At 35.7% G+C, this 24,729-nt stretch overlaps 3 protein-coding genes across 3 annotated transcripts; 2 read left to right on the top strand and 1 right to left on the bottom strand.

The window, feature by feature from the left end:
* The first annotated feature begins 233 nt into the window (after positions 1 to 233).
* On the top strand, positions 234 to 2,056 carry LOC110805822 (RHOMBOID-like protein 13). Its single transcript, XM_022011433.2, has one exon. The coding sequence runs from the start codon at positions 756 to 758 to the stop codon at positions 1,569 to 1,571; it is 816 nt and encodes a 271-aa protein (XP_021867125.1). The 5' UTR covers positions 234 to 755; the 3' UTR covers positions 1,572 to 2,056.
* Positions 2,057 to 4,086: 2,030 nt separating this feature from the next.
* Positions 4,087 to 8,054, bottom strand: LOC110805825 (protein ENHANCED DISEASE RESISTANCE 2). The gene is made up of 3 exons (XM_022011436.2): positions 7,797 to 8,054; positions 5,189 to 6,142; positions 4,087 to 4,458 (listed from the first exon to the last, which is right to left on the bottom strand). Exons 2-3 carry the CDS (start codon positions 6,124 to 6,126, stop codon positions 4,455 to 4,457), a joined length of 942 nt encoding a protein of 313 aa, XP_021867128.1. The 5' UTR covers positions 6,127 to 6,142; positions 7,797 to 8,054; the 3' UTR covers positions 4,087 to 4,454.
* A 4,659-nt stretch (positions 8,055 to 12,713) lies between these two features.
* Positions 12,714 to 15,827, top strand: LOC110805815 (protein STRICTOSIDINE SYNTHASE-LIKE 13). The gene is made up of 4 exons (XM_022011427.2): positions 12,714 to 13,578; positions 13,784 to 14,068; positions 14,709 to 14,876; positions 15,276 to 15,827. The coding sequence occupies exons 1-4, from the start codon at positions 13,208 to 13,210 to the stop codon at positions 15,682 to 15,684; spliced, it is 1,233 nt and encodes a 410-aa protein (XP_021867119.1). The 5' UTR covers positions 12,714 to 13,207; the 3' UTR covers positions 15,685 to 15,827.
* The last annotated feature ends 8,902 nt before the right edge of the window (positions 15,828 to 24,729 follow it).

The following is a 24,729-nucleotide window of genomic DNA, read 5'->3' on the forward strand; positions in this document are numbered from 1 at the left end:
TAGGTCTTGTTTTAATATGTGTGATTTCACAAAAAAAATTATATAAAGTCCTTTCTCGCAAATTTTGGGTTATAAAAGGTCATTTTTAACAAATTTGCTTATTATTAAATACTCATTAAGACGAATCAAACAAGACCTCACATAATTTTTTTTCTCATATATTGAAAAAAAAAAATTACAAATTCTTTCAATTATTAAAATTTTGTTAAAATTCTAAAATTCTAAATCAGCCATGGCTAGGTTGGGACAGATGGGACTTACTTGGGAGGTTCACACTTTTCTCAATCGTTGGGTACGGAACAGCCTCGAAGCTACTGCTTGTTGCTTACGACGCCACAATCAAAATAAACTTCCTGATATCCGTCGGCGTGATTTTCTCTCTCCTCCTTCATGTCCCGAATTTCGAGTGATTCTATTCTTTGTAGCACCCAACTCAAAAGTTCAAAATTTCATTACATAAATTACCCCCAAAACTTCCCCCTAATTGCGAAATTGTGGGAGTTGAAATTTCTACTGGAATTCGTCAATTGAGGTACTTTTTCTGATATCCATTTCACTAGTTTGTAAACTTGACCCATTTCTAATGAACAATTTGATCTCTCGGTTAAATTTGTAAGCTACTGAATGTTTGATTTAATTTTGCGCAAAAACCCAAGATTGTGTGATTAATGAGCTTGATTTAGTGGTTTAATTGCAATTTATGACCTGGGATTGCCCCCAATTTGATTGAAAAAGTAGGGTTTATTGTTATTAGAATGGGGAAGCCATTGATATATGAGATATTGGAAAAGCCAGCTACTAGTTGTATTATAGCAATTTGCAGTGCGATTTGGTATTACATTCAAAAGAAGAACATTGGGTATTCACAGGTGGGATTGAGCTATGAAACTGCTCTTGAAGGGCATCATTGGAGGTTAATTACATCGGCTTTCGCGCATATTAGTGTGATTCATCTTGTGTTTAATATGAGTGCTCTTTGGAGTCTTGGGTCGGTGGAGCAATTAGGTCATATGGGTCTTGGATTTCAGTTTTATCTTCATTACACTCTTGTGTTGATTGTATTATCTGGTGCTTTGGTGTTATGGGCTTATCATATTTTGATTCATAAGCTTAAGATAGAGCATTTTCGACGAGTGACTGCTGTTGGGTACTCCTGTGTTGTTTTCGGGTGGATGACGATTTTGTCTGTGAAGCAACCATCTTCTAAGTTGAATCTGTTTGGTCTTCTTTCTCTTCCTATTAGTTTTGCACCGTTTGAGTCGCTTATCTTCACGTCGATCATTGTTCCTCAAGCTAGTTTTCTTGGGCATTTTTCAGGGATTATTATTGGGTATGCTATTGGATGGGGTTTGATTAATGGGATGAACAATTACTGGGCTTTGACAATGTTAGGATGGATTGCTCTTGTTTTTGTTGGGAGTTTGAAGCGTTCTGGTGCTTACGACTTTGAGTTTCTTGAGATTGAGCCTGTTACTGATACTTCGCTGCCTACAGTTCGCTTTCTTGCTCCTGGTAATGGTAGAACACTGCAGATGAGTTCAGCACCAGCAGGAGGTGTTGAATTGGTTTAAACTTTCATCACCTGACAATGTATATGATTGGAACAAGTACACTAGATATTTAACATGCTTGGCTGACTCCTTTTGAACATGAGGTGGTTTCTTGTTGTGATCCTTACATGATACATTATCTGGGAACCACGACATTGTTCTGCATTTGCTGACGCTTTAGGAATGTACAACTTTCTAGTCTTCTTCTACCAGCCTGGAAAGAGACGTTAATGACCTTGGTGGTGCAGTATACCTATGTTCTTTTAGCTCATTCAAGGTCAGCTCTAAATTGGAATTCCAATTTCTTTGTTTATTGTATGGCAAAGTAATTGAGAGTTTGTATTGGTGGGACAGTTCAGATGAGTGATTTGCATCTTATCTTTCTGCTGGGAATTAGAGGGGAAAACATTATAATATTATTCCATGTATTGCAAATGATACACCTTTTTGTACATGAGACTTGTTGACTGGACATAATTATTTAAGGATTCCTGAAATCATTATCATCCTGAAATTCTCCATTGTTAATATTGATGTTTTCGTTGATTTATCTACATGTAGTAGTAACTTTTGATCTACATAGGAAGCACTACCTCTTGTTTCAGTTGTATGTGAAATTGTGAACTGTAATTTTAATAATAGTTGCATGCTGGGTTCTAGATGAAAACTAATGTAGGTTGAAATTTGTTCTGTCTCTATGTGGCCATTATGTTCATAGCCGCCCGTGAACTTTTAGTAGCTAAGAATTCCATATTTTAGTTTCTGTAGTTGCGGGTTAATAACATAACACAGATCTTCAGAGAGAAAAAGGACTTGCTATTACATTACAAAGAAGTTAATTATTGCCATGATTGATCTACATGTTACCATAAAAATAGTTGCTTAGTTTGGAATACTAAGCATAGTAAGGTATTTCAATAAAGGTGATTGAACACGCCATCATCAAATCCTTTGATACATTTTTCTCCTCTTCTATACCTTCACCTTCTGATGGTACTCATTCTTACTTTTGTACTAGTAAGTTTCTGAACCTTTAGTAGAACAGAAGTTATGCAGAAGAATGCCCCCCTTTCCCCTCTCCCCTTGGCGCCTTTTATCTTGGTTAATATCTTGTGTCTCTGTCATGTTAATGAGAAAGCTGTGCTCTCTAAAGTTTCTGATTTTGGCTGGTTTTGCTAGGATCATAATAGAGAAATGATTGTTGACGTATTTCTTGGTGTCTTGTGTTGTGGTTGATATTCAATATAATGATACTCCTCAAGAGTTTTTTTAGCATAACAAACAGGACGTTTAGTTTTGCTTCGTCTCCTAAAGACTATCTGTCTGTGTCAAAAACTTGACCATATCCCAGTCTCTTTTTCATGTCCTGGATATTGATACATTTTTTGGTTTTGGTCTAACTCAACTCTGGTGGATGTGGAACATATGAAAATGAACTGGTCTGATTAAACGACGACTTTAGGTTTTAATAGTGATGTTTATTGTTTAGCCGTTGCCTAGCTCTTCATCACCCAAGTTTTGTTTGTGTGATCATTCATGGACTTGTTTGTCTTGCATTTTTTGTGAGTTGTTTCTTTGTCTTCGTCACCCTCGCTTTCTTCTTTCAGTCTGTCCCGCTTTGTTGAACCAACGATTCTCATTCTCACTGCTTAGTTGGGGTGCAATTCTGAATGGCATTACCAACTCTTACTAGGCCTACTACTCTCTCTCTCCTCTAATTCTCTTTTGGTGGGTTGGGACTTTTTTGGATTTTATCCAGTATTTAGATTGATGTGTGTGTCACTCTGTCCCACTTGAACATGGTGATGAATTCTGATCAGTGATCTGGATTAGTAGTTTATGAATGCTGGTTGCTCCTTTAGGTCAGATAGATGCTTCAAATGCTTACCCATTATCAGGTTGTGTGTTCTATGGACCATTTCGGCCTTTCAAGGAACTTTTAAATACGGAGTAGTTACGTTTGATTCAGGGTCATTTTGAAGGAACTTTTAAATACGGAGTAGTTACATATGATTCGGGATCTTTTTGAAGGAATTTAGCTGTAAGCCTATAATACTATTCTACTTTCCTTGAGACTCTACTCTTACAAGGTTATCATTTTAAGATAGTACGAGAAACTTCAAAACTGAACTTACTAAATTTAGAAATAGGCATATTATTCTGAGATAGAAACGTGGTTTATTTTCGCAATATTTCTTCCTCATTTTCTAAATGATGTAATACTTCCTTTGCGGAGGTTGTAAATTTTTTGGCTAACAGGTAGAAGTGAGATTCAGAGGTTCAAAATTGTTCAGCACAGGAAAAAGCTTAGAAGTATGAACAACCTTGGAAAGAATTCAAACATTTAGATGCCATCAGTAGTTCGTTCCTACAATACTTGGCTTTACAAATTTCATTATATTACACCATTCTACTTGTTATTCTTTGGCATCAAGTTAGGCGTTGGAGAATCGAGATTCCCGCTCCATTGCAAGAACTGGAAGCCGGCAACTCGTCAGAAGAAAATCACAATTCACAACCAAGTGACAACAGAAACTCATGTGAGCCTTCACTCAGTAAACGGATCAAAACAATCGGGAAGACAATCTAAAATACAAGAAATCAAGTAATAAGCAGTGTTTGTATGGACAAATTTTATATTTACCTGTACATAAAAATGAGCAATTAAAGGTTTGTAGCTACAGTATCCTACACTAACTAAATGAATGAAATATTCTGACGTGCCGGAAGTGACTGAAGCATGAAAAATAATCAGTACTACCTCATCAGCATGAACAAAGACACAAGTAGCCCTCACATGTCAGATACTGAAAATGACAACGTAAAATCAAATATGAAATAACTCGTCCCGTCACTGTTCTGATTATTGGATGGAATGCGCTTGCAGTCCCCAAAACTGCCAGATTATCTGCAATCAACATTTTAGTTGTAAGTGTATTAGAGAGATAGTGCATCATTAGTACATCCATATGAAAACTGAGGCCAAACAATCAGAATATAACAAAGTTAACACATCCTTGATTACTAGTAGGACAAACGCCTCTCTTCTTAATGCATGTCCTAGATTACAAAATTCTGCTTCTTGATCAGTTACAAATATCAGCACTATGCTTGAGACAACAACGATCACAATCATCCATCTAGTTTGCACCCTATTAAAATACTCTAACTCTTTACGCTAATTCTCATTCTTTTGGTAAGAACAAGTGTGAATATTTGAAACAGATATCTACACCACTGTTAATTTAACCAATTCTCCAACAACTTCAGAAAGAGCCTGAATTTAGCCATTCTGATGTGATAAGGAATTCCCTCAAACAAAATTAAAAAATTGTGATAAGGAATCAGCAATTCCTCATTCACTATTGGACATATAGATGTATATAACAATTTATGTAGAAAAGCAGCATTGTACAAGCTGCAGAAGTAAAGAGATTTTGTTGTTGAAAACCTCCTTACTAAGTAAACATGGTTAGAGAACATAGTAGATCTGCATAAGCTATGCCTCGTCTGTTTTGAAGAGGAGAGTAAGTTATCGTATTTTTGCAGTTGATTCTATCATTCCTATGTAAAGGGATAAAAGATGTCAAATGCACTCAAGTAATATAATAATTATATTTAACACACTGTGTACTTACGATTTTTTTGTGTTTTCATCATTGTCATTCTGATCTGAAGTTCCATTCACTTGTGGAGTGTCAGAAACTGCACCAGCTTCATTAGCGCCTGGATGAAGAAGATTGGAAAAGCCTTGTCCAAGTGACTTCCAGAAACTCGTACCAAGAGGTGCTGGTGAAGTAGCACCAGATGTTGCTTCAAATAAATGGGCTGAATCAGGATTAAGTTCAGAGAATCTAAAAGCCCCTAGAATTCTCTCAGGAAGTTCTGATTCCGTTTGACTTTCAATAAGAAATGCTAAATCAACAGTTAGTGATGTTATGTAACCAAAGGCAAGATGAACGATAGCATTAGCAACCACTGAAGATCCAATATCAATGTCCACTTCTAAGAAGTTCTCTCCTACACAATACTTACAGGAAAGAGCTCGTCCAATTACGCAAATGGCCTGTTCTCCTACCGCTTTCTTCACAAACCAAGGCCCTTTTACGATATTTGCAATCAATTTAAGCCTTGAATTTCTAAGCCGGTCATCCCCCTTGATGAATTGGTCTATCAGAGAACCTTCTAGGCACGGTTCATTAGCTACAAAATATGCCACAGCGCTGTAATTTTCTTTACTTGGAACTTGAAGATTAAAAGCCCAAACAAAAGGCCGGTTTCCCTCTGGAAATTTTTTGTCAAGTACTTTCCTGATGCGGTTATTGGGATCTTTTAAGACTTCAGAAATCTTTGAATTACATTTAATCCAATCAAATCCCAAAGGCTTCAAGAGATATTCACCAGCGGGAACTTTCACTTTAGTTGTAAAGTATTCTGGACCCCTAACTTTAAATATGTCTCCGGGAGGAGAAGCCCAACCATTGGGACAGTTTTCAGGTTCGAGTAAAGGAACAGCACCTTCAGATTTTATGCTTTTCATCCATTCAAGTTCATCATTATCATCATGCATAGCCATTACAGCAAAAGATTATCTGTCAAAAAGACTGTTAGTTAACACTGTAGATAGACAATAAGGCAACACCTCAAAAGATATATCTGTCACAAAGAGTGCTAATAAAGAATATAGTCATTTCATCCAATGTTCCAAGTTTTTTCCCTTCCCCAATGAAAACTAAGTTTAGCAAAACAAAAATTATAATTGTCTCATAAGCAAATATATTCTCATCATCCGGAGGGGGGGGGGGGGGAGTCCTGGAAGGAGGCTCCATATTAGAGGTCGCCCCTTTTGTTTACAATCGATCTAGATATAAATATGAACATAACTAAATTCACAAGCAAGCAAAAAGAAAGATCTAGGCTGCGTTTGGTAGGGTGTAAAACATTTTCATTGAAAACGATTTTCCCCTTTTCAATTATTTTACGTTGTTTGGTTTGATTTTACATAACTCCCTCAAAGGTGGAAATGCCTTTTCCATTTGAAAGGGAGGAAACCACTTTTCCACCTTTCCTCCTTCTCCCTTCTTCCCCTCAATCTTCACCATCTTCTCCCATTTTATTTTGAGGAACCAAACAATGGAAAACTAGTTTGATATTTTCCCTTGAAAATGTTTTCCATGGAAAATCATTTTGCACTGAAAACGTTTTACACCAAATCAAACGGAGCCCTAGAGTCAGCAGGAATAGCTGTTGAAGGAAAATTTGATCTTGAATAAAGATGATAAACTATCACTGCAGAAGCAGATAGTTTTAACATGATCCCAAGCCCAACCTCCTTCTTTATGAGCAAAGTGGTGAAATATAATTGCACTTTTCTCTTAAGAAATAAGATCCATAAATACACAGTTGTCCCCGTTTGATGATCTAGCCTCAGTCCGCACATGCTGCTAGACGCGGGAAGCAAAGAATTGGGTTTGGGAAGAAGAAAGAAAATCATAAATGTATCTACAAAGATCAAATCAGCTAATGTCATTGCTTTATCGCTTTTATACCTATGGATTACTGATAGATTACATAACCTCATCTGGATATCTAATTTATTAGGTGGATTGAGATAAGAAAGGGAACGGGAAAAGGGTGAAAGGAGCATGAATTCCTCCCTTCTCAGTCATTAAAGACTATCCGAAATGAACAGGGCCTCACAGTCAAGGCGTTATTGTAGCCCCAGCAATGTTCAGAGTCCAGACACATGAATCAATTCATATGTTTCACTAAATTCTATTACAAGTACATTTCCTTTTTTTTTGTTCCCATATTCTTATTTCTTAGTCACTTTACTCAGTGCCCATTAAAACTAGATACTTGTAGACTAGTTCAAACTGCTTGCCCAAATTTGCATAATTTTAGCATCACCTATTCCATTCACACTTCCAATAAATGTCATGTAGGTGGAGCTTAAAATAATTCTAAGTTAAGAAATTATTCATTATGCTAAAAACAAACATCCAACAAAATCAAAGCAATATTTTTACACACAAAATTTGAAACAAGATTAGTCCATTATATACAATTAATGGCGCAATTACCACATAATATGAACAAATTACAGCAACAAAAAAGCAAAACCCAGATCACAAAAACAACAATTATGAGAGAATCTTTAAACAAAAGAAATTTCAAATTTCCAAACAATGATCAAATATTAACAAAATTAACATAATCAGAATCATAAGAAAACAAATATCTGACCTTTTAATTTAATGTTTAATAAAGTAGTCGGACTCCTTTAAAATTAAAAATCGCAGCAAACCCAGAAATTTGTGGAAAAAGAAAGGAATAATCTGTGGTTTATTCCGGAGGAAGAGATAGAATCATAGAAGTAAAGGTTTGATCTTTGAAGAACTCGAAGTATTAAGGATAATTAATTTGGAAGCAGCGAATTATAATTGGGGACCACAGATTTCTGAGTCCTCAAATTTTAGCCGAAAGAGAAGTCACTTCGGTGAATGTTTTTTTTTTCTTTTCTTTTTGGGTTGCGTACAACTTTATAGTTTATACGGAGTACTCCTACTCCCTCCGTCCCGAAATACTCGACCCGGTTTGACCGGCATAGAGTTTAAGGGACTTGAATTGACTTATTTAATTTAATAGGTAGTAGTTGATAGTGGGGTATTATTTTAATGTAGTTAGTGGGAAATGTGTAAATGGGTGGGATTGGGGGAGAGTAGGGGTTGAATTTTTAATTATTTTTTGTATGGAGTAGGGGGTAGGTGGGTTAATAGGGGTGGAGTGAGAAATAATATAATATTGTAAGAATATTTCCAATTTTAGAAACAGGTCAAGTATTAAGGGACGGCCCGATAAGGAAAACAGGTCAAGTATTCCGGGACGGAGGGAGTATGTCACAAGGGCAATACGCCAATACTCCGTAATCCGTATACAGTTGGTTACCGACTTACCGGTAGAGCTGTCAAAATAGGTCATCGGGTCGGGTTTGGATCGGGTCATCCCGAGTCTCGGGTCATGATCAGGTCGGGTCGTGTCGGGTCAATATTCCATCCGGGTTGAGTTCGGGTTCGGTTGTATCGATTTCAGGTCGGGTCATGTCGGGTTTTTTTCTTATCCCGGGTTGAGTTCGGGTTCGGTCGGATCGATTTCAGGTCGGTTCATGTCGGGTTTTTTCTTATCCCGGGTTCAGGTCGGGTTCAGGTCGGGTTCGGGTCGGGTCACATTTCGGTCAGGTTTGATTTCGGGTTCGGGTCTTATCGGGTCGGGTTTAATTCGGTTTGTAGCAGATAATTTCGGGTTCGGGTCTTATCGAGTCGGGTTTAAGTCAGTTTGCAACACAGTTATTTTCGGGTCCGGGTCTTAGTTTGGATCGGATAATAATCAAATCAAATAGAATTCAGGTCGGGTCACTCTCAGGGACGGGTCAAACTCGGGTCTGATAATTAACCTATAAATTTTAATTATTTTATATTCTAAAAAATTTTGTTTAACTTTTTTTAGAGTTAAATTTTTCGGTATCTAGCAATAAATAATTAAAATAGATTTATCGTTGAAGTTAATATATGATCGTGTCATTGATAACTCGGGTAAATCGGGTAGCGGGTTGTCGCAGGTCAGGTCAATAGCAGGTTTCATCGAGTTACAATCGGTTTCGGGTTGACATCGGGTCGGGTATCGAATCGGGTTCGGGTCATTGTTCGGTCGGGTCAGTTTGGTTATCTGTCATTTTCGAGTCGGGTGTCGGGTTCGGGTTCGGGTGTTACAACATCGGGTTAAAATCGGTTATCGGTTTTTTCGGGTCGGGTACAGGTCGGGTTTCGGGTTACCTGTCTTACCGTAATTTCGGGTCATGGTCGGTTACGGGTTCGGTCGGTTCAGGTCGGGTTTTCAGGTCGGGTCAGTTTTGACAGCTCTATTTACCTGTGAGTCTTAATCCATAGTATGGCGACTTTGGTGAGGATCGGTTTGCCTCAGCAGACGAGATATTATATTCCAATCTTATATATGTTTTGACAAAAATATAGCAGACATAAATTAAAAAAGGTAAAAGTAAATAATTAAATAAAACTGATAAAATATATTAGGAAATGAGATTTGAGTTATGTACTCATAAGTTCAAATATGGTACTCATAAGATTAAATATTGTACTCACTTTTCAAATATGGTATTCAGAAGTTCAAATGACACTTTTAAAATAATGGTGCAATTAACACCGTACCCTCACATATGTGTTTAGAGGCACATATCTGATATGAGCCTCTCCGCCCTTGATGGGAATGAATTTGGCAAGTTTTCTTTGTTGTTGTTTGTTATGTCATTTTAATCACCCCCTTTACCCCCTCCTTACCCCCAAATGACTCTACTCTGATTCACCCCACCCCCATGGTATTTCCATTCCCTTTCCCTAAGTCATCAACACACCCCCACATCCACCATGACCACCGATACACCTCCATGCCAACACCATCCCACAACCACATGCCACCCTCATCAGATCGTCGGAGTTGCCATTTTCGTCGGTGTTGTCATCGTTCGTCGGGGCCAACCACCACAAAACCCGGCCACCACGAAAAACAACCCACCCACCCCCAAAACCATCACACCTACCTAAAAAACAAACCAACGACGACCTCGAAAATCACCCGTGAACAACCCCAACCACCAGATCTAAAAGAGAAGAGAGGAGAGGAGATGAGAGGAGAGAGAAACAGATTACCTGGTGTTGAGGGAAAGGGGAGGCGCCGAAGAAGGGGGGGGAGGGAGACGCCAGAGAATCGGAGAAGTGGGGAAGGGAGGCGCTGCCGCCTGTGAAGGGGGATGGGGGAGGTGCAAAGTCGTGACTCCTGAGTGAAGGACTATAGTACGTGGGAATTATTTTATGAAACAAACAACCTTTAAAATCAAACACTTTTACATTCCTTTTCCTTTCTTGATGGCATTCCCTTTCCCTTTGTTGTACCAAACAACCCCTAAATATAAAGCGTAATTTAATATTCCGTAATGGTAGAATATAACTATTTAATCACATTGAGTAACTATTTGATTAAAAAATATAACTATTTGGTAAGAGTTGGTATTTTACCTAAGACCGTCTTACGAAGTATATAAGTTTTTAAAAGAGAGTATTGTGTTACCGGATACAAGTCCCTATTTGTTATTCCGTTCGTCTCGATTTATTTTGTTAATTTTCTTTCTTACGTGTTTTAATTTATTCGTCTCGATCCGTACATTAATAAAGGAAAATATGTTCACTCAATATTTTGGTCAAATTACCATATTACGCATTTAGAATATGCATACTCCGTATTAGATGAATAAATTTAAATAAGTATGTTCAAAATTTTATAATTATGCAATAGTTTGGGGGAAATCTAGTTAAATATTTTGTAAACGATTAAAATACGTGCGTACACGGGATATAATCTAGTTCATAAAATAATACAATTTTATTGTAGAAGTTTATGTGCCACGTAGCGCGCTGCTTATTAGTGTTTCATTTTATGTAAATTTCATTTTTTTTAAAATATAGAAATTGAGCATGTATAAGGGTTGAACCTCCGACATCACGTTTAAATAATAGAGTGTGTATCATTAAACTATAACATGTTATATGTAATTATTGCAAAAAAAGATCGATACTAATAAATGTAATAAAAAAAAGGAATTGATATGATGAATAACGTTTTTAAATAAGAATAATATAAATGTTACTAATACAGTAACTCAGGGCGTTCACTTAAAATGTAGTTTTTTTTTAAGGTAGTTGATATTACTAAAGATGTGTATATAGAGTTATTCGACATGCATAAATGAGATTACATAATGATAAGTAATGAGATTGTTACATTATGAATGAATTGATGAGTTAGTAATTAAGTTAGATAAAAATAATGGTTTGATAAAGCTAATGACTATTTTTGAGGGTGTGACTCAGCCAGTGGCGGCTCCGGTATGGGTTCAGTGGGTTCAACTGAACCCATATTGGGAAAAAAAACATTAACTAGTTTCTGAAACTAGAAAATAGGTTATGTATAATTTAGAGATATCAACAAGCAAAGAATTAATGCTGAAACACTGGTTAGTGCAGTAAACTCACAAGGAATGAGCGTGGGTTCAATTCCAGCGAGATAAACTTTTTGATTGATATTATTTATTTTTCTTCCTTTCCTGTTTTGGTGGATTAATACTTTGTTTCTCACCCCTTTAGCAATAGCTTTAAACTTTTACAAATACATATTTTTATACATTCCTATTACTATACTTCTTTCAAACTTTGAAATTATCTAATGCGCGCTCTAGAAAAAAAATGGCTTTTGTTTTATTCATTTTCTTTGATTTTTTTTTTTTAAAATTATTTATCTTATGTACTACGGTACGTATAAAACCTGTTATTTGCACACACAAAATCAGTACAATCTGCTAATGTACGTTTTGCACCAAAAATATGACATATTTTTTTATTTTTTCGAACCCTTAACACATATTTCCTGCCACCGCCACTGGACTCAGCTCGTCCAATAGTATGTACATGTTCCCCCACTTTCTCTGCATAGGTCTCGAGTTCCATCCTTTAAGAAAGAGCTATTGCAGTTCCTAAGAAAGTACTACATAGTGTTTGGGCTTTACATTCGGCCGAGATCAATCCGAATAGGTAATTGATCCAAAAAATTCGTTTAACATTAAAAACAATGTAAATAGAACTTAGTTCTTTATATGAGGTTTACATATAAAATAAATTTGAAAGTTTCTACCCTCCTAAAGGAAAATAGGTGTATTGTTGAACCACATACATGCTTTTAAGCATACAAATTGTACATTTCTCAAACTATATTTTTAAAAACATTAATTAGATTGCTTTTCTCAAGAAACAAACATAAATTTTGTATTGGGTATGCTTACTCGATCGTCAAGATAAACATCATTTTATTTCATCGAATTCATATGAAGATTGCATGTTACTATGTTAATATCTTTCACCAAAAGAAAGATAATTACCTATAAAAAGTAGGTAGCCGTTCAACTCCAGAAATTTATCTAAAATATTCTATTTAAAGTAGAAAATTGTCATACAAAGGCCTCTTGATTTAGTTTAACATATAAACACCCCCAACATCCCTTTCCTTTTCCCATATACTTAATCATGTACTTATTGCATGGAAAGAACCCAAACAAACTCATGTCTAAAGTAAACAAATTATACAAGGGTAACTTCATTATAACTTTCACAAAACTTTGGTTTCACCTTTCTCTATTTTCATATATCTTCATATAATTAATAAGATTTACTTACTACTACGTATATGAGAAAACAAAAACAAATCCCTATATATATATAAGGGTGACCATCACAAGATTTTGATAACTTTGATTATGAATGTTGTTTTGATATGAAATGTAGGTTGAATAAACAGTACAAATGTCATTGGCCAACAGATCAAAATAAACAAACTTACCTTTCAACCCACAACCAACTATAAAACTTAATCACAAGAAATACATGTTCTTCTTCTAAATCGATCCTACCAAATGGAACTTCATCTTCTCACCTTCTTTGCATAACATCTATCTCTTTCGTCTTTTGTTCTTTTCTTTTTCTATTTTCTAGAACCCAAAAGACTCATCAAGTTCCAAAAAAGTAAGATCAACAAAAATGGAAAAGAAAAATGCACTTAAAGATGAGGCGTTGGTGCAACATCCATTTCTACTCGTATTAGTTGTTATATTGAGCTTCATTATAATGGATCCGTTTGAGTTGGGTCCTTTGGGTGGGTATGAATTCAAGCCCGTTAAGAATCAAATTGCGCCTTACAAGGAAGTCATGAACAATTGGCCTCGAGACAACCAAAGTCGATTGGGCCAACACGGGAAATTGGAGTTTGTTGATCAAGTTTTTGGGCCGGAGTCATTAGAGTTTGATAACTTGGGCCGAGGCCCATATACGGGATTAGCCGATGGTCGGGTTGTAAGGTGGATGGGAGAGAGAGTCGGGTGGGAAACATTCGCAACTGTGACGTCAACTTGGTGAGTTTTTTTTTTAAAGTTTGAAATGGTACTCTCTTACCCCCTACGTCTCATTTTACTTGCTCTATCTTAACTAAAATTTTCTCACAAAATTTGGTCGAATAGGGCAAATAAAATGAGACGAATAGAGTAATATTTTTGCAGTCAGATTTTCTCAAAACAGAAAGCTAATTGCCTAATTGAATTGGTAATGAATGCTTAAAAGGTCAATGGAATTATGTGGGAAAGGAGTTGACTCAACAACGGCGAAGCAATGGAAGTTCGAGCAGTTGTGTGGGCGCCCATTGGGCCTTCGATTCGACCCAAAAACTGGAAATTTGTACATTGCTGATGCATACTATGGGCTTCTTGTAGTTGGGCCTGAGGGTGGGCTTGCTTCTCCTTTGGCAACTCATGTAGATGGGCAGCCCATTCTTTTTGCCAATGATCTTGATATTCACAAAAATGGCTCCATTTTCTTCACTGACACTAGCAAGAGATATAATAGAGTGTAAGTACATTTATTTCATCTCACTTTAAGATGTCCCTTTACTACATCCGTTTCGCAATAGATGCATCATTTCTTTTTTCACGTATCCCAACATGCTTCTTTGAAAATTAATATCTCTAATTGCATGTAAGTAAAATTATAAAAAATTGATATTTGGAATCCTCACATTGATACGAATTTAACAAGATCTCACTTGACTATGTTTGTTTTACATAATGTGAAAGAATAATTGTCAAAGTTAGTTAATGAATAGTGTCCAAAAGAGAAACGATGCATCTATTGCGGAACGAAGGAAGTATAATGGAATAAGAAGTCGTGTGCTGAAGTTGTAAACTTGTAATCTAAAACAAATAACCGCGATAGACTTTGTTTCAAAATACATGTAGAAATAGCGAAAAAAAACTAGAGTTACTTTGTTTCAAAATAATTGCAAAAATAGCGAAAAAAACTAGAGTTACTTTATTTCAAAATACTCGCAGAAATAACCAAAAAAAACTAGAGCTTTCACACGAGTCTAACCTTTACAAGGAAGTATAAGGAGTATTGTTCATTGGTTTGAAACATAAGAAAAGTTACAAATTGCATATTTCACATTTATAATTGAGAACTTTGTTACAATTAACATTTTTATTTATTGCAGGCATCACTTCTTGATATTATTGGAGGGAGAATCAAGTGGTAGACTACTTAGATATGACCCATTTACCAAAGAAACACACGTGGTTTTGAATGGTTTGGCTTTTCCAAATGGAGTTCAATTATCAAAAGATCAATCTTTCCTCCTCTTCACTGAGACTACTAATTGCAGGTTTAATCATTTCCTCTTAATCCTACAAACAAACTCACATGATGCATCGTTTATCGAACGGTCAAGAAATAATAATCCATGGGCTATGGACCATGGTGCACAGTGAGCATGATGCATCTAAAGAACATATGTGCATAAGCATGTGCATATCAAGAACATGACATTACGACAAAATAACATGTGATATACTATTTTACTTTTTTGTTATAAAAAATATATTATTTCACTATTTATTAAAAATATAAATAAAAAATATATTCATGTTCATTTCACGTAACCTGATATTCTTTTAATTATAAACCAGTGTTTTTAAGGTGCACTATGTTTCACCTTCTAAATTGCGACAATATTTGTTATAGGTGATGCTAAGAAATATTGTTATTGTTACATGTAACACAGGCTAATGAAGTTATGGCTTGACGGTTCAAAAACTGGACAAGTAGAGGTGGTAGCAAACTTGCCAGGATTTCCAGACAACGTAAGACTAAACGAAAAGGGCGAGTTTTGGGTAGCCATAGATTGTTGCAGGACCGCGCCACAAGAGGTGCTGATCAACAACCCATGGTTAAGACGAATGTATTTTCGGCTGCCACTACCGTTGAAGATTCTGGCTAGGTTGATGGGGATGAAGATGTACACCGTTATATCTCTGTTCGATGAGGAAGGGAAGATACTTGATGTATTGGAAGATAAACAAGGTGTGGTCATGCAATTAGTGAGTGAAGTTAGAGAGGTTAATGGTAAATTATGGATTGGAACTGTGGCTCATAACCACATTGCTAGTATGCCTTATCCTGCATTAGTTTAAAACCAATTCATGTGTTTTGGTCAATTAAGTTGTTTTTTTTTTAAAAGGATCGGAGTTTGTTGATGTTTTGGAATTGCATGTTAGAACTTGATTTTTTAGATTCTAGAGGGATTGATTGAATAAATACATAACTTAGACATTCATATATGTGCAATTAGACATGGCAATATTGTTGTCCAGTTGTCCAATGCTCGACAATCTGAATTGAATTACTAACCAGTAATCATATCTGAATTGTACTCAAAAGTCGAAATGATAACCTAATTATTGATAAAATTAGTCAAATCCTTAATTATAAAGAGATTAGAGTTCTTACACGTAATTTCTTACAAAAACGCGTATTAGCCCTGCGTTATATTGGCATACTTGCTTAGAACTTGTTTCAAAATACTTAAATTCACGTCACTTTGATCAATAAGAAGATCAATTTATCTTTGTAAATCTGTAAAATAAAAAAAAAATACAAAAATTTCATAACCAATTAAGATGATAACGAAGCATAAACAAAATTTAGCTCAGCTCAATGAAAATGTAACTTACTGTAGAATTTCATAACGGGCTTATCTCCATTATTAATGAGCTCGAAAATGATAACATCGCCTGTCCTAAGACCATAACATTTATAGAATGAAGGCCATTTAGCAATTACTTTGCTACTATACCTCGTTTTGTTGTAACACCTAATACTGTCCCTAAGTTTCATTGTATGTGACTTCCCTTCCTCGTCTCTTAATTCAATGTCACACCTTCTATTTGTTAAACCATTTTGCCTTGCAAATTGTGCTGGAATTACCTGCATTTACGACTTAAACCTATCACACTAACCCAATTGCGTAATCAAACAACAATTATGTACTGAAGAATGACTTACCGTTACACCCTTGTAAAGGTTAGATCGATTCACAATAGACATGAAATAGGGGCAATTAGGGCATGTTGGTAATTTAATGCAATACGGATCCGTTTAATCATGATAATGCTTATGGGGTCGTTTCATTGTTGTCGTGGGTATTGGTTTTTTGGAGTATTGTTTAGGAGTTGCGGTTTATACCAGATTCCTTATAAATACTCCTTTATTTATTCCAATAAAAAACCCAGAGACATAAAAAAACAAAAAAAAAACCCTAAAACATATTATCTCTGTCATTATTGGCCCATAGAGATCTGAGCAGTTCTTGAAGTAATTCCAGCCATCCAATCGGGGTACAGAGTTGGAAGGTAGCTGTGTGGTTACAACGCATTATTTCCAACAATCTAGAAGCGTATTTGTAACCGTTGATTTTTTGTTACCGATTCACAATTTATATCGAGGGAGGAAGATATTGGTTACTTGTTTGATCCAATCAAAAAAAAAAAAACAAAAAAAAAAAAAAATTGGGGTGTGGCTAATTTTTTTATTGGCTATGACTGAATGGCCTATTAAATTGGATAATCCTCCGCATTAATTATTTTGCTACATTGAGTTGCAGTAGACAAAGTTTAATTTATTTCGTTCTTCAATCAATTACTCCCTGATTTGAGTTTTGAGGGTTAATATTAAGTTATGCAAACGGTATAATTAATTACGATTACGGAGTATATGTATCTGGCATGCATAATTGAATAGGAATATTTAGATTTTCTTGGGATTGGGTAAAGTTTCCTACTGGACTAAGGAATTGGAGGCATGTGAAATTGTCAACAATATAAAACTGTAACTAATGATAATTGCTACGCATAAGAGTATTTCATTTGAATCCTTGATATTGGAAGCAATAACTGACATAAGAGGAGTTACTTTCTTCTGGAGAGTTTGATGTTCACTCCAATCGAATGAATTTAGTTTTCGATATTTGTTATCGCGGCTAGTTAATAGTAAAATTGCAGTTAAGCCTTTTTGAGATTGGTGGTTGTGAGCCAACGACATGGTGAGAGTAGGACATTAATCCTACTGGTACAAAGCGGTTATTTTTTAAGGTTTCCTGCTAAAGGTTAAAACTGGCCACAACCAACTCGCGGCAAAGAAGACAGGCCACACCCAGGCCGTGGAGTAGGCTGTCCCATGACATATTTGCATGACAATACAAGCAAAACCCGCTTTACAAACATGAGATAAAGTCATTGGTTGAGGAGGGTCAAGTTCGTACATCCGGCCTTTGCATTCCAACAAGTTTGTGCGGTAAAAGGGAAGTTCCTTCCTTTAATTTACCTTTGTAAAACTTTAACTTATTCGCATAATTTATTTTATGTGTCCTCTAATGCAAAAGTGGAAAATGTGAGGGTTAAACTAAAGTTTGAAGACTAACAAGCGTGTTAGTGTTGGTTTTGTGCGTTTGTCACTAACAAGGTTGTGCATGTTCATTATACTTGAACGCATAGTTAATGTGAATACATGTTTGCAGAGCTAGCAATAAAGATGAGGATGCTCGTCTACTACTTTGGAGAGCACGAGCATTAATGATAGTATATCCATCATGCTTGATGTCAAGCAAGTTTCTTATCTAAAATTATTTTGGCAAAACTCTAACTTATTTACATAATATGTAGATATGTCCCCTCCTTTGATGTGTGGTACATTGTTATCTGATACTTTGTTGGTCAATGTGGGGGTGTGAGTTAGTGTTTGAGGCAAATTAGTTTTACTAGAAACGGAGAATATGTTGAAAAACAAACACTTAAGCAATGATATGAGTAGTTTTATTAAACTAATTTCATGCTATTGGTTTGATTATGAGCATATTTGATGCATATGTGTGTATTCCTATATGTGGTAGGTTGTGATAGTGTTCATATGCCTTGTGTGAGTCAAATGTTACTGCATTGCACACACGTTAATGCTTTAAATGAAACTAAAGTTTCTATTTACTCAATTTAAGATAAAAGACAAACTGAGACAAATTAGTCGGTAAAGGTACGTCCTAACTACATTTGAGTTTGTAGAGGATTTTTGGTAAGAACCAATTCTTAATTGAGTGTCAATTATACTATTGTATAATCCTAGCATAATGTGGAAATTTATCTAGAAATAGTTTCTCATAAATTGAATATGCTAACATGCTTGAAGTTCTAATATTGTATGATTAATTCATGACTTGATGATGCTTGTACTGTAAGCATACCTTGTAGATAATCCTATAATGCATAGGTGGAGAGCGTGAAAGTGATCTTCATTATTCACCAAAAGGTACAATGGGAAGAGGATCAAATAAAACGAGTAGGTTTGAAATGCTCATTGAGTCAATATGAATTATGGTGAATATCATTGGATCCTACAAGTCAAGATTCATACAATTAGAAAAGGGTTATTGGATGATGGTCATTGTGGGGGTAAGTAATGACCTCCTGTTTTCATCATATTGTTATTCACTAGTTACTGTATGTGTGAGTTGTCAGGTACAATGAGTTAATTGGCAAAGTGAGACACATTCGTGCATTTTAGACACGAGAAAAATACAGTTATTTGTGAATGTGATGCCCTCCTTGAGTATGTGAGATTAAAGAGAACATATTCTTTAAGTAAGGTCTTGGCACGAGTTGGTGTCAAACTAGTTAAGAGGAAGAGTTTCTAAATCTATGTTGTGTTCAATTTCTACGGAAAACACTTGTTAGGATGAGCTTATGCTCTTAATGAATCTATAGCCCGATTTTGGGTGGTTCTATGAGAGAACTTGATGGATTCACCGTTTTGTGTGAGGTTGAGTATTTTACTCTTAATGTATCTAGCCTTATGGTCCCCTAGAATGGGTGGTACTATAATAAGCCTTGATAGATACACCGCTTTATGATTGGGAAGGTTAATCCTTGTTGCTCTTATGAGTCCATAGTCCTATTGTGTGGATGGTTCTAATTATTGAACTTGATGGATTTAAGATTAAAGTATCTAGCCTCATTGACTTCACTTACTAAGTGATTTCATGAGAAGACGTGATAGATACATTGAGCAATTTGTGAGGTTGAACAATATGTTCTTAATATATCCATAGCTCCTTCGAGTGGTTCTAATAAAATGGATGTGATGGATATACCGATGGGTAAGGTTGGACGTTTAAAGTTCTTAATGTCTTCATATCCCTTTTGGGTGGTTTATGTGGTAAAATAGACTTGATGAGACACCTATGTGAGTAAGAGGGGATGGCATCCTTCTATGAAAAACATGTTTGTTGTTTTTCTAATAATACTCACTAGAATCCAAGGGAATGTTGGCCTCGTATGACGTTTCATGCGGTCGCGGAATTTTTCAAGCTTCTAAAGGTGAAGCGTGTGGTGTTGGGTTTCTTCAATAGTCGTAGAGTTCAATCTTCGGATACTTTATTGGTTGCTGAATACCTCGCTCCACTAATGTGTTAGTTCAAGTCTTAAGACACTAACATTTATGCGCTAAACCTTTCATTTACTGCTCAGGTTTCAAGATCTCTTGTCCGTATGCATTAGTGGGGGATTGTTGGTAATTTAATGCAATACGGATCCGTTTAATCATGATAATGCTTATGGGGCCGTTTCATTGTTGTCGCGGGTATTGGTTTTTTTGGAGTATTGTTTAGGAGTTGCGGTTTATACCAGATTCCTTATCAATACTCCTTTATTTATTCCAATAAAAAACCCAGAGACATAAACAAACGAAAAAAAAACCCTAAAACATATTATCTCTGTCATTATTGTCCCATAGAGATCTGAGCAGTTCTTGAAGTAATTCCAGCCATCCAATCGGGGTACAGAGTTGGAAGGTAGCTGTGTTACCCTTGGGGAGCAATCGTCACTGAGAACCTTGTACCGGTGGTGGCGAAATACGCTTTTAGGGCAGGCGTAAAACCCGTCACAGCTTTTGAGATCAATTGTTGAGTATTGTGTTTCTTCCCTATTATTTTATTGTTAATTTCATGGTTACAACGCATTATTTCCAGCAGGGCAGCCATTCGATTCAAATGCTGCAAATTCCTTTTCTAGTAATTCTTGATCACCTTCTGTCAAGTCTCCTTGGACTCCTACATTATGAATTGATCATTGATAACAAATCAAGTATTGTAATGAAGGGATCGAGAAATGAAATCGTATGTATGTACTAGACCTGATCAAAAGGGGGTAGGGTTGGGTCGTGATTAAAAAATAGCCCATCATGTCGGTCTGGGCCAAACCTTAAGTCATTTTTTGCGCACAAAACCCCTTATGTTGGGCCAACTAACGGGCTTTCAGGTTAGTTTTATAACTAAAATTCTAAAAACTAATACAAAATTTTAAATTCGGGCTAGACAGGTCCAGGGCTTAAAAATCTGCACAAAATATGCTATTTTTAGTTCGAAGAATGGGCCTGGCTCAAGATGATCTGGTCTAGTACGTACGTGGTAAAATGGAATAGCTAACTTACTATGAAAAACCATGACGGGCATTTCTCCGTTGTGAATGAGCTCAAAGCAGATAATGGCATCATCCTTAATACCATTAGAAGTATAAAAGGGAGGCCATCCAAAAATAAAATGAGTACCATTGTTGGAACTATTGCACCAAAGTAACATCGTACTTGATTTCCCTTTCTTATCTCTTAATATTATGTCACACCAGGTTGTTGTTAGACCATTTTCCCTTGCAAATTGTGTTGGAACAACCTGCATTTACCATTGTATGTATAATTATCAAATAAAAAGTTGAAAAGTCTGTTATTCTAGCAACTAGTCTTTTATCAGAAGTGTCAGACCATGCTCGATAGTATGTTAGTTGAGAAGGAATTGATTGACGTAGCTCAAAAGTCACTCACAATAACATTACTACTTCGGTGAGATGGCTTGACAACAGTTATGAAGTACGGATAACCAGTTGATCTGAATGATGATGAAGATGCAACATTATTTTCAGGATGTTCCTCGTAATCTTCCATGTTTTTCAACCCTAGAAAATAAATATCATAACTAACAAAGTTAGGCCCTGTTCTTTTTGGCTTAATTTCAGTTTCAGGACTTATTTGGCAGTTCAATTCAGTTCAATTCAGTTCAGTTCAGTTCAATTCAGGAGCATTTAGTTCAGTTCAGTTCAGTTCAGTTCAGTTCAGTTCAGTTCAGTTCAGGAGCATTCAGTTCAGTTCAGTTCAGTTCAGGAGCATTAAGTTCAGTTCAGTTTAATTCAGTTTAATTCAATTTAACTTAATAATAATAATAATAATAATATTATTATTATTATTATTATTATTATTATTAATAATATTACTTATATTATTATTTATTATTGTATTACTTATTATTTATATTTATATTATTATATACTTATTATTATTATTATTATTATTATTATTATTATTATTTATAACTAATTACTCCCTCCATTTCTAAATGTTGTATCCATTTGGAATCTTGGGGGGTTTTTAAGAAAAATAGAATCTTGGTTTGTATGGGTATAAGTGTAATGATTGGGTGTAAGAGAAATGATTGTGTGTAAGAATGTGTAAGAGATTCTTTTTTAAAGATTAAAGTAAGGAGAGAGAAAATATTAAAGAATTATGGGAAAGGGAATATTTTCATTTAATTAATCAAAAATCAGAAAAAATCTGATTGAAGTGGGGACCAAAGTACATGAGGTGGATTTATTTCATCCAATGAGATTACAGCAACAGAAAAAAACGGAGGGAAGACTTCCCAAATTGGGAAAGTCCACTTCCCTTTTTACACTTCCCTCCAAAAACAGAAATTTAGCAAAAAGTTTTCCCTCCAAACTTTTTCCCTCCAAACTTTCTACATTTACCACCCTTTATAAATAGGGGACAATTTCTACCCAAAAACCCTCATAAATTCCAACTGTTTTAATATCAGTTACAACAACAAAAAACCAAAGGCAATAAATGCACTACAATTAATCAGCAAGGGGACATTAATGGCTTCAGATCAAGAGGAGGACGAGTTCCTCGGTTTTTCCGATGATGAAGGAGACGGCACGAACTCTGATTCAGATTATGATGATGATGAGGCAACCCAAAATGCTGTAAGTGAAGTAAATGCTCATCAAATAGGGGACTTTGAGCAAAATCAACAATTGCCAGATCTGAATGAAGTGGGACAAGAATATGCACAAGAATGTGAAGTGGGACCACAACATACATCAGGTATATCAGATAACCACTCAGTTCCATTTTTGTTTGATTGAACATGCCAACACAACAAGAGTTCCCACCATCTCCAATTCATCAAACAGAAACAGAGCAAAATCATCATAAGCCTAGAACCCCAAGGATTAACAACGAATTAAGGTTGGAAATCTTGTTGTTCCTTCTCTTAAGAAAAGAAAAGCATTCAGATGAACTCATTCATGGGACAAATAGGCAGGCTGTTATAAAGTTTGGTTACACAAGGAAGACAATTAGACTAATATGGCAGAGAGCATTGGCACATAAGGCAGCCATGGATTCGTATTTCTATGATAGCAAATATCACAACTGTGGGAGGAAGAGAATTCAAGTAACATATGAGTCTATAGCCTCCATAGCCATGGGGGATAGAACAACCATTATTGATCTAGCAAGGATGCTCAATTTGAGTCCCACAACAGTTTGGAGAATGGTGAAAAGAAAACAGATAAAACCACATTCAAGTCCATTGAATCCAGGCATTTCAGAAGAATGCAAGATGGCAAGGATGAAGTGGGTACTTGGTCTCTTAATGGACTACTCAATACCAAATGATCCCACATATTACAGCATGTATGATTTCATTCACATCAATGAGAAATGGTTCTATCTTACACAAAAAAGTCAAAGAGTTTATTTAGCAAACAATGAACCATTTCCTGATGAGTCATATTTGTATAGGGTATTTTAGGCGCATTTAGGTTGCATTAATAGGCATTTATATCATTTTAGTTGCATTTAGGATCACATTTGCATAAGTTATCGTTGTCGTACTCTATTACGCCCCGTTTGTGTTTTCTTAATGTTTCAGGTGATTTTACGGTCATTTGGATGCTTTCGGAGTGTTATGAGTTGATTTGGATGATGAACGGATGGAATGTTGACTCGAGGATCATTGCATGTCTCTAGGGATAATTTTGAGTCAACAACGAAGCTAAACGCTATTTTTCTAAGCATCAAAACGGACAAGCGTTCACTCTTTTGATGATATCTCAAGTTCTACATGTCGGAATGAGACGAATTTGATTGGGCTAGAAAGTAGACTTCAAGAGCTTTCCAACGACAGGTCACACGTCCTTATAGGCATTGTAGAACAAGAGTTATGACATAAACAAGATGGCTCGACTATCCGATTCGCCCGAAGCCCAAAACGATGGCCCAATCTTCCCCTTGGGCGCGAAAACCAGCGACCCACCAGCGGGCCCGCTGGTTTCTCCGCCCAACTACTTCCACACGCGGGTTCATGCTTTCGTCTTCGTGATCGTCCAATTAAATCTTAGCTTATGTAATTGTTATTTTTTCCTATTTTGTTTAGAATTTGAGAAGCATATAAATACTTCAAGGGAATGCTTTTATCCCTTATGCTTTTATTTCCTTGAGGTTTCAATTCCCTAGATTTCGAATTCACGTTCTTTTTCTCTCTTTTCTTCTTCATGAACCCTAGTTTTTCTACATACTCCATCAATGTAATTCTTTGAGGTATAATTGATTTTTCTCTTTATTTTATTTATTGCTTTTAATTATGTTTTCATTCTTAGAATTGATTTTCATTGTTCGTTTCATGATTGAGTAGTTCGCTTTCTAGGGTTTGGGAATCCATGTTTATATTATGAATCCTTATTATTATTGTTGATGGTTTGATTATTCATTGATATTTCTAGTTGATTAGGTTTATATTGTTAATCTTTGCAATCTGATCAATTGTTTGATTAAATCATGCTAATAGGATTTAGAATCGAAAGATCGAATTTTAGAGGCTTACCTACAACTAGCAATTCTGATTATGTTAGCGATCGTACTGCATATGTTGAATTGAGAGTGTTAAGACCCGACCGTAGGATTAACTTGTGCTCTAGATAATTTGAATATTTGAGTTGTTGATGATGTTTTGATTGATTCTGAACTATGAATATGGTGAACCGTTGCCCTAGATATTTTAGTTTATTTTTCTATTTATTTTA

This window comes from Spinacia oleracea, chromosome 3, assembly GCF_020520425.1.
Source record: "Spinacia oleracea cultivar Varoflay chromosome 3, BTI_SOV_V1, whole genome shotgun sequence".
Taxonomy (NCBI): domain Eukaryota; kingdom Viridiplantae; phylum Streptophyta; class Magnoliopsida; order Caryophyllales; family Amaranthaceae; genus Spinacia; species Spinacia oleracea.